General features: G+C 35.4%; 2 protein-coding genes across 3 annotated transcripts; one reads left to right on the forward strand and one right to left on the reverse strand.

Moving 5' to 3' along the window:
* Positions 1–693: 693 nt before the first annotated feature.
* LOC111434195 lies at positions 694–1858 on the forward strand. The gene is made up of 2 exons (XM_023071569.1): positions 694–1225; positions 1324–1858. Exons 1-2 carry the CDS (start codon positions 952–954, stop codon positions 1647–1649), a joined length of 600 nt encoding a protein of 199 aa, XP_022927337.1. The 5' UTR covers positions 694–951; the 3' UTR covers positions 1650–1858.
* Positions 1818–6685, reverse strand: LOC111434196 (acyl carrier protein 3, mitochondrial). Of its 2 annotated transcripts, none has more exons than XM_023071572.1 (3): positions 6525–6685; positions 2392–2603; positions 1818–2278 (listed from the first exon to the last, which is right to left on the reverse strand). In XM_023071572.1, the coding sequence occupies exons 2-3, from the start codon at positions 2590–2592 to the stop codon at positions 2087–2089; spliced, it is 393 nt and encodes a 130-aa protein (XP_022927340.1). In that variant the 5' UTR covers positions 2593–2603; positions 6525–6685; the 3' UTR covers positions 1818–2086. The 2 variants fall into 2 exon arrangements, with proteins under 2 accessions (XP_022927340.1, XP_022927338.1); XM_023071570.1 differs by lacking the exon at positions 6525–6685 and adding an exon at positions 4385–4548.
* Positions 6686–9598: the final 2913 nt, after the last annotated feature.

A 9598-nucleotide genomic window follows, 5' to 3' on the forward strand; every position in this document is an offset into this window, starting at 1 on the left:
TCGTTCTCCTCTTTACTTGCATCTTTTGGGTAGGCTCGAATTAACTATTGGAAGACTCACCGTCGTTCTCCTCTTTACTTACATCTTTTGGGTAGGCTCGAATTAACTATTGGAAGACTCGCTGTCGTTCTCCTCTTTACTTACATCTTTTGGGTAGGCTCGAATTAACTATTAGAAGACTCACTGTCGTTCTCCTCTTTACTTACATCTTTTGGGTAGGCTCGAATTGACTATTGGAAGACCTGTTGTCGTTCTCTCTTTACTTAGATCCGTTGCCACACTCATAAATGCATAGGTAAACCACCAATGGAAAATTTGTGCAAAGAAAGACATAGCAATTGCTTAGGCTTGATATCATATGGTTGAGGTAGCTTTGAAAATTTAGGATGTGGATAGGAAACCTTGTGTGGTCTTTCTACCAGAAATTTTTTGTTCTTAAAGATTGGTACACCAACTTCACAATCCTTCTCTCCTTCTCTCTCATGTCAAGTTTAGACAAAGAACATAGGATATTGACCTACTTCATCAACTTCCCCATCCAACTACCAACTTCTTCATGTATGTGGGTGGAAAAGACCCTTTTGCCCATTCCCCAATATTGTTTTCCTACCAACAACACTACCAAGTGGGGCAAAGATATCTGAATCCAATATTTTTTTTGTATTATCTTAAAAAGATAAGGAGGGTCAAGCTCTTCTCATCTAAAAATGCAGCCTTGTGACCAAATTCACAATAAAATACTTAAAAAAAAACTATCTTTTTCATTTGGTAAATGACATAGAGGGGAAGATGGCGAAAATCCAACATAGAGGAACTGCCTGGTCAACGTCAAACCCGGAAGGGGTATTTCTGTAAATTCGACATGTAGGGTCGTCTCTTTTGTTATAACATTATATAAACCAATGAATATGTATCTAAAAATGGTGTCAGATTGATTGATAAAGCAAGAAGATGATTACCAGAGTTTGTAGCTTCCATAATTCTGTCAGCCTGTTCTGGCTTCGTTCGTTCTTCTTCTTCCTCCTTTTCGGCCATGGATTTCCGATGGTAGTCGAATATGCAGAAGGTGAGACCCCGTTATCCGATCTTTTGGGTCGAGATGATTGGAGGCAGATAGCTGGATATGGTGAGGAGAGACTGTCCACAGTTTTGGTCACAGGCTCTGTTCTTTGTGAAGCTTGTTTGCATGGTGATGAACATCAAGTTCATGCATGGCCTATTGAAGGTAACACAATAGCAGCTAATTTCTTAGTTCAAAAACACCAACTATGAAATCAAGCTTGGTTTTTACCTTTCTGATGAGTTTAAAATCAATCACTGCAGGTGCCATGGTGGGTGTGAATTGCAAGAACACTGGAAAAAACAGCAAATCTTATGAATGGGTTAATGGAGTTACCGATGAATTTGGGGACTTTGTTATTGATATTCCATCCCATCTTCATGCAACCTGCAGCTTCGAAAAGGCCTGTTCTATCAAGATTCTTCGGACACCGAAGAACACACGCTGTCGACCTGCTCATTTAGCTGGCAGTGAACAGCTGCAATTATCGTCGCTCGGAGGTGGCATAAGGACATATACTTCTGGCATCCTTAGGCTGCAGCACCAAACATCTCGACCTCTGCAAGCTTGTATAAGAGGGGAGGATTAACCATCAGACCACAAGCGAAGCCTCGTAAAGTGAAGTAATTGGTTACAGACCAGAATATATGGCTCATGTAGATGGCGCTGAGTCACAATGATGAGTTATTCGTTCATAGTTAGCACGATAAATCGAGCTTGCATAAATATGTATCGTTTGTGTATAAAAACATCTAGATTATGAAATACCGCAATCTATTTCATACCAAATACGACAGATGCTGCATCGAGTCTTCCACACAGTTGAACTTACTCACAAGGTGTAATTCTACCCTTAAAATTCTATTGGGAGCCAAAGAGATCATGTGTTCTTTAACAATCAGTGCATAGCCTGATGGATGATCTAATCCCAAACAAAAGATGAACTATCATAAGATCAGTTCATATAGAAAGCATTAGTTAATGAGCATTACACGATGATGATGAATGACGAAAAACTGAAGTCGTTCAGTGTTTCTCCTCTTTATTTTCCTCTACTTGAGAAGCTATGTATCGTGCTACATCGGCACAGCAGGTAAGCTTATCTGCCTTTTCATCTGGGATTTCAATGGAGAATTCTTGTTCAAAAGCCATAACAAGCTCCACCCTGTCCAAGCTGTCCAGGCTTAAGTCCTTCTGAAAATCAGCGGTTTCAGTAACCTGCTCAGTCGTTTCAATAGCATATGATAATTAGGTGTGAATCTACAAAAATCCTGGCAAGTGATATAAAAATTCAAAGACGAGATGATAGGTGATCGATCCCAGATAATTACCTTACAGGCATCAATTCTATCGAACTTCTTAACCAATCCAATCACTCGATCAACTATTTCGTCGGAGCTTGTATCTGTTGATGTGCACAAATGGCGACTTAGCTTGTCCATTATATTCTCATCCTTTATCAACAACTGTGTTGTAGTATTAGGTACTCTGATCTTCATGTGCTTCAGGATTGAATATCTGATGCTTTGCATGTTTACACGAGCTGAAATTAACAAATTCCATTACAGTACAGTTAACAAAGGATTGACAAGTTCCGGTATCATAGATAGAAATACAAATTATCGAAGTCTGAAATGTGAAATATCCTCGGTGTATGAAGGGAGTTCAACAAATAAATTTTGCACGTGCATGTTAAGTTATCAAGATCTAACTTTTCTCAAACCTACAACTTCAAGAACCCTTGAAACACATTATCAGAGTTGTGAGATCCCACATCGATTGGAGAGGGAAACGAAACATTCCTTATAAGGGTGTGGAAACCTCTCCCTAGTAGACGTGTTTTAAAAACCTTGAGGGGAAGCCCGAAAGGGAAAGCCCAAAGAGGACAATATCTGCTAGCGGTGGGCTTGGACTGTTACAAATGATATCAGAGTTAGTCCTCGGGCGGTGTGTCAGCAAGGACACTGGGCCCCAAGAGGGTGGATTGTGAGATCCCACATTGGTTGGAGTGAGGAACGAAACATTCATTTTAAGGATGTGGAAACCTCTCCCTAGTAGACGCGTTTTAAAAACCTTGAGGGGAAACTCGAAAGAGGAAGCCCAAATAGAACAATATCTGCTAGCAGTAGACTTTGACCGTTATAAGAGTCCTAGAAAGAAAATACATAAAACACAATATTTGCTAGAAAGTGCACGTGGTGGGCGTGGGCGTGGGCGTGGGCGTGCCGGGGGGGGATGAATTTGATTAGGAAAATGCTATGCTATAACGTCTATGTTTGCACCAGAAAACTCAAAAATACCAAGCTCTATAAACAGCTTTACATCAATTTTGTTGGCCAAATCAAGAAATTTAAGGGCATGTCTAAGTAGATATGCATCACCATCTGAGCTAAATCCACAAGAAACAATTCCAATTCATAAAAAAACTGGTACAGAAACAGGAAGTCACCAACCAAAATGAAAAAAAAAATGATAAATAAAGGAAATGAAAACAGAGGGCATAAGTGAAAAGTTTGGAGGTTATGAAAATAAATTGGCGTAACTTCCTACACTAAACATCACTTTGTAGGCCAAAAAACATTATAACAAATGATATTTTGTTCATAATAATAAACAAGAATATAATCATAAAGTTGAGATTAATGTACAAAGTTCAAGGGGTCGTGACATCCTCGAGGAGAGACGAGTTACTTCAAAAGTCAATAACATAGTACGAAATGGACAAAGAAACGAACTTAAAGGCAGCAAATAGTTTGTGCTACTAGATAAGCAAAAGTATTATTAAAAAATGATTTAAAAAGCTACGTAATCATAGCCATGTAAACACTTACTGCGGGCAACTTTTTAACTAAAGCACTAACAAAGTGACAATGCCAAGGACCATTTAAGACTATTTAAAACTTGGCTTTCCAAAACCATTGAAGGAAACGTATATTTCATTTCGGATTTGCTTCAAAATAGTTGTTATAATGCATTGTATTATTAAAAATTTGCTAGTACCACTAACTTCTCTAAAAAGTCTTAAATTTTGTCTTCGTCCATCATGTCTTGTATATTAAGTGCATGTTTGAGATTGTCACGTTTCAAATCACCCCAAAACATGTTTTCCTTGAAATTCAATTTTGATCATATGGAAATCAGTTTCAAAAGTGTAAAATTAAACGTTGATTTTGAATGATTAAAGTAAGGTTTCATAGTGAATTTAAATACGACAAAAATGATTTTAATCCTTTCAAAATCTATCTCATACCCTAAATTCAAAATAGCAAACCAATAATCTGCAGAGAAGTATTTGAATATATCAAAGAAACATATTTTAGTTACCTCTACACAGTGTCCATGTCCTAGATCTGTAGAAAATGACAAGTTGTTCAGTCCTCATTGAGTCATGTATTTCGTCCACTGTTATAGGGTCATCCCGATGGGTTCCTAACCCCGTTTATTAGCCCCAAGATGTTCCTAGCTGCTAAGTAATAACTATATCAAGCACTAATCAACATTTTAACACCTAACATATGTAAACCACACCGATGGGAATGGGTTCCTAACCCCGTTCAAGCAGAATCAACAGAAAGGATTGTTTTCCAGCTGCTGTTAGTTCCTTTTTCTTGGTCATCAAACCCATATGACATACAAAGGATCCTTAATGGGTCCCTTGGATGCTATACATAAACCAGGAGTCCCCTGATTACTTTAAGGCATTTTTTGGGGCTCTTAATGCCATCTGTTTAACCTAAAGGCTTCAGGCAGAACAGGATAAGGACTAGATATGGGCTTCACTAATTGGAATGCATTTGGAATGCCTTCGATGTTTATGTTGAGGAGGAATGTATCTGATTTTAGATAGCCAACAGAAATGAGGATGGGAATCAGTGCTTTCTTCGTAGCTAGATGTATAAATTTTTTTGGGATTAAATTACAAGCTAATCCACTAAACATTCAGAGTTCTACCTTATAGATCCAAAAACTTAAAATAGTTTTTTAAAGTACAATATAATAGGTCTTTGTACCTTCAATTTTGTGTCTACAATTTTGTTTCTAATAGATCATTAAACTTTTAAAATATCCGAGAGGTTTCTCCCTCAATTTTCAATTTTATGTTCAGTAGGAAGTTAACATTTGAATTTGGTATCCAAAAGGTTCATATTTTTTTTTTTAAATATTGTATAAGTTAGGGACCTGTTAAGCACAAAATTGAAAGTTCAACGGTTTAAAAAATTCAAGAATATTAGAAACAAAATTGAAAGTTACTAAATGCATTTTAACGTTTAGGACTCGTTACATACAACTATAAAGTTCAAGGATGAAACTTGTAATTTTCTTTGATATCGCCATGGAATTTGGCCCACTGCTTGACATAAAGACATTGCAAGTCATAATATCAACTCCAGCAAACCATTAGAATTTTCTCTGATTTTGAAAGCTGTGAGATCCCACGTCGGTTGGGGAGAAAAATGAGGCATTCTTTAAAAAGGTGTGGAAACCTCTACCTAGCATACGCATTTTAAAGACCTTGAGGGAAAGCCCAAAGAGGACAATATCTATTAGCGGTGGGCTTGGGCTGTTACAAATGGTATCATAGCCAGACATTGAGCGATGTGCAGCGAGGAGGCTGAGCCTCGAAGGGTGGTGGACACGAGGCAGTGTGCCAACAAAGACACTGGCCCCAAAGGAGGTGGATTGGGGGGAGGAGGGGGGATCCCACATCGATTGGAGAAGGGAATGAGTGGCAGTAAAGACGCTAGGTGTTGAAGGGGGTGGATTGTGATATCCCACATCGGTTGGGGAGGAGAATGAAACATTGTTTATAAGAATGTGGAAACCTATGCCTAGCAAACACGTTTTAAAAACCTCGAGGGAAAGCCCAAAGAGGACAATATCTGCTAGTGATGGACTTAGGAGTGTTACAAAATCCTTCCACTCGGAGGCTTAAAGCCAAACCTTCAACTAAACTCCCACCCAAAACTCCAACCCCAATTACAACCAAATCCGCCCCTAGGGAGTATTCATAGAACCATCTTTCAACTTCCAATGACTTAATCTAATGAGCACATCCTTTTCCCAAGAAGTTTCAGAAACTAACTCCACATTCCAGAGTCCATTACTGAACACCACACACTGCTTAAAAGAATCACAGAGAAACCCTAGATGGAATCTACGCAGAACTTGAAATAGCTCAAACATCAGGACAAACTCAGCAACCTAAAATGCCAAACACATTCCCCAAACAAACAAAGCGTCTAAAAATCCAGATTCCTTCAAACATTTCACCCTTCATTATCATAAACCAACCAATTTTTACCCAAAATCGTGAGAAAAATAGGCTTACGAACAAACTATAAGACAACGAATCTGTAAAATCGGAAAAGAAAAGCAAGAAAGAGGAAGATTGCAACAAAAGTAAAGGTTGAAAAGACAAAAAAAAAAAAAAAAAAAAAAAAAAGTTGGAAACCTATTTACTCACGAGACTAGCAGCTACTGACTGTAAGGTGGTGGAAATATTCTCAGTGAAGCGTCCGCCGAATTGCCTGAAAGAGAACCTGAAGTTGAAACTGCGGCTGTTATACCATCGCCATTTCAGGTCCTCCGAGAAGATTCCCAGTTTTGGAGCTTTCAGTGATTCCCAATTGCCTTAAAGTACAACAAAATATATTTTTGTAAAAACTTTTATATTTTATCTAAGAAAAATACTTGAATTTTTAAAAATTTCAATAATATTTTAAAATTAGAAAAAACAAAAATCTTTAAAATATTAATATTTTGTTTAAAAAATAATTTTACCTGGGAATGAGTGAACTTCAACTCATAATATTATGTTTTACCGTGTTTGATGATGAAAGTTTCACGTCCGCTAAGCTAGGGAATGATCATTGATTTATAATCAAATAATACTATCTCCATTAGTACGAGGCTTTTGGGAGCCTAAAGCAAAATCATGAAAGTTTATGCTCAAAGTGGACAATATCATACCATTGTGGAGAGTTGTGTTCGTCTAACATGGTATCAAAGTCATGCCTAAACTTAGTGTCAATAGATTGGTAAATCCTCAAATGTCGAACAAAGGACTCCAAAAGAAAAGAAGTTGAGCCTCCTCGAGGGCATAGTCAAGAAACGACTAAGACTTCAAAAAGAAAAAGGAGGAGTCGAGTCTCGATTAAGGGGAGGTGTACTTTATTCGAGGGGTGGTGTTGGGTGATGAAAGTCCCACTTCAGACAGGCCTTTTGGGAAACCCAAAACAAAGCCCTTATGCTCAAAATGGACAATATCATACTATTGTGGAGTGTCGTGTTCGTCTAACACACAACACCTTATTTGGTAAGTCTCCAAAATGTTAAGCATATTGAATCCGCTGTAAAAACTATTTTCACTAATGTCAAGTTCTCACTGGATTGTTTAAATCAAATCATTTGTAACAATTACAAAAATGCATAATATTAATCGGAGATATAACAATCAAAATTATTAAAAATTAATAATTAATTAGAAGACTTTAGGACATAAATTCCAATAAAACTGACTTGATACTCTTTAGATTAGACTTATGGTTTTTTTTTTTTTTTTTTTTTAAACAGACTTGGGATTGTAAGACACTCACTTCCTAGCAACATGTGAGTTAAGCCTATTCGTTCTTGCGTCGCCTATGGCCAAGTGATGTATACTCGAGCCTCTGGCCCCGGTTCAAGAATAAAATTTTAGAAAACGAGGGCAGAGAGATTTTGAAAAAGAGTTTTGAAAGCAAGATTTGAGAAATTGAAATTAATGTTACATGGGAATGTAAGCAAAAGGCAACAACAACGCCTTACTGCATATAACTATCAGGTAGGGACAAAACTGAACAATTTGGAGAAAAAAATTCAAAAGAAAAGCAAATGAAACATATATCTAATCTTGAGTCTAAAGCTCTGATACCAAATGATATGAAATCAACTCAAAAGGAAATATCTGATACCAAAGTATAAGGAATCACTGCTACTTAAGTAAGATTCAGATTACCTCGTTGATCAAATATCTCAAGACAAAAACACTTGTTTGAGACCTTGTGATTTGAATCACTCCACAAGAAAGATCGATCATGTAAGTTTAAATGATTCTAAACATGCAACCTAAACAACGTCGTTTTAATGATAAAAGAATCACTCAAACAGAAAGATGATCATGTCATGCTGGAATGATTCTCAACCCTTGATTCAATAACTCCGCCCAATAAAACATAGAAATGATAGCCTCTCAGGGAGCCGCCCCCAATAGCAATGATACGACACTCGCTATAGTGGATCAAGACGTACAACGATGGGTTTGAGAAGAAACCCAAGGTGACAGAGAAGCTAACTTTCAAATAAATTAAACGATCTAATAATTATGTAAAAGCATAGTGATAGAATATATTAGCCTTTAAAGTATGGTTTTCAATTTTAAAAGAGTATTTATAAGATATTGATAATAATAAAAAAAAAATTATAATCTTTCAACGGTCCAGAAATTGTTTCGAGAATAATACAAGTAAAGATGTTTTAACCTTTAAGTAGAGCGGGGAGTTGGGAACTCATTTTCATGTGTTAGGTGCATTCCAATTTCTCTCTCCCTTTCAATCAATGTTTAATTTCAAATCCGTTAAAGTTAAAAAAGTAAATCTAAGAAGGTAAAAAAAAAAAAAAAAGTATATATTTAATGTTAAGACGTGTCACAATCGGACTTTTGTAGTTGCGGGACAGTTATTGTACAACACTTATTTTAATCAAGCGAACAAGTCAGTCGTGAGAAATTTAAACTTTACAAACATCATATGATCGAACTTCGAACTACATCATATATTTGAAAACAATTAAAATATTATATTTATTTAAATCTCATTCAAATATATCTTTTTTAATGTATATTTAACATATTAAATATTAATTTAAATATATATATATATATTTTTTATTTAAAGAGATGGTTACTCGAAAATATTTTCATTTTAATTTTATTATTTAAGTTTGTTTACTCCTATAATTATATATATAATTTTATTGATTATTTAATAAATAATCAATACTCTCTGGTTAAATTTTCAAAACAGTATATTTAATGAATCGACAAAGAAAATCTCTTGAATTATGCAAATTAAAAATCAAATCCTCACAGACAGACACTCATAACTCATTACTCAGGATTAAGATCAAATCAAGTATGATCATCATGTTAAATATTTATCTTCTCAATTAACTAAATTAATAAAAATATAATTTTATATTTTATCTCAAAAATGCCCTTAAAAAAAATTTAAAAATACCTTCAGATTTATTATTATTATTATTATTTTTTATGGAAATTATTAATACTTTATTTCAAACTATTAATACTTTGTCTCAAAAATGTTTTAATTTTTTTTTTTACTTCAAAAACACTTTTAAACTTTTTTAAAAAGTTCGGTAAATATAAAAAGATAATACGGGACTTTCCAAAGTAATATTAAATTTTTTGTAAATAATGTATATGAATAGATGGTTTTCGTCCATATGTTGATTGTAGAATTTTTTTTTTATAAAAGGAAAGTA

Source organism: Cucurbita moschata, unplaced genomic scaffold (genome assembly GCF_002738365.1).
Source record: "Cucurbita moschata cultivar Rifu unplaced genomic scaffold, Cmos_1.0 Cmo_Scf00044, whole genome shotgun sequence".
NCBI lineage: Eukaryota > Viridiplantae > Streptophyta > Magnoliopsida > Cucurbitales > Cucurbitaceae > Cucurbita > Cucurbita moschata.

Coding starts and splice junctions, on each gene's coding strand:
- LOC111434195 (XM_023071569.1), top strand. CDS start 952: ATGATTACCAGAGTTTGTAGCTTCCATAATTCTGTCAGCCTGTTCTGG. Junction 1,226..1,323: donor TCATGCATGGCCTATTGAAG/GTAACACAATAG, acceptor CAATCACTGCAG/GTGCCATGGTGGGTGTGAAT.
- LOC111434196 (XM_023071570.1), bottom strand. CDS start 4,442: ATGAGGACTGAACAACTTGTCATTTTCTACAGATCTAGGACATGGACA. Junction 2,604..4,384: donor GACATGGACACTGTGTAGAG/GTAACTAAAATA, acceptor TGTTAATTTCAG/CTCGTGTAAACATGCAAAGC. Junction 2,279..2,391: donor ATAGAATTGATGCCTGTAAG/GTAATTATCTGG, acceptor ACGACTGAGCAG/GTTACTGAAACCGCTGATTT.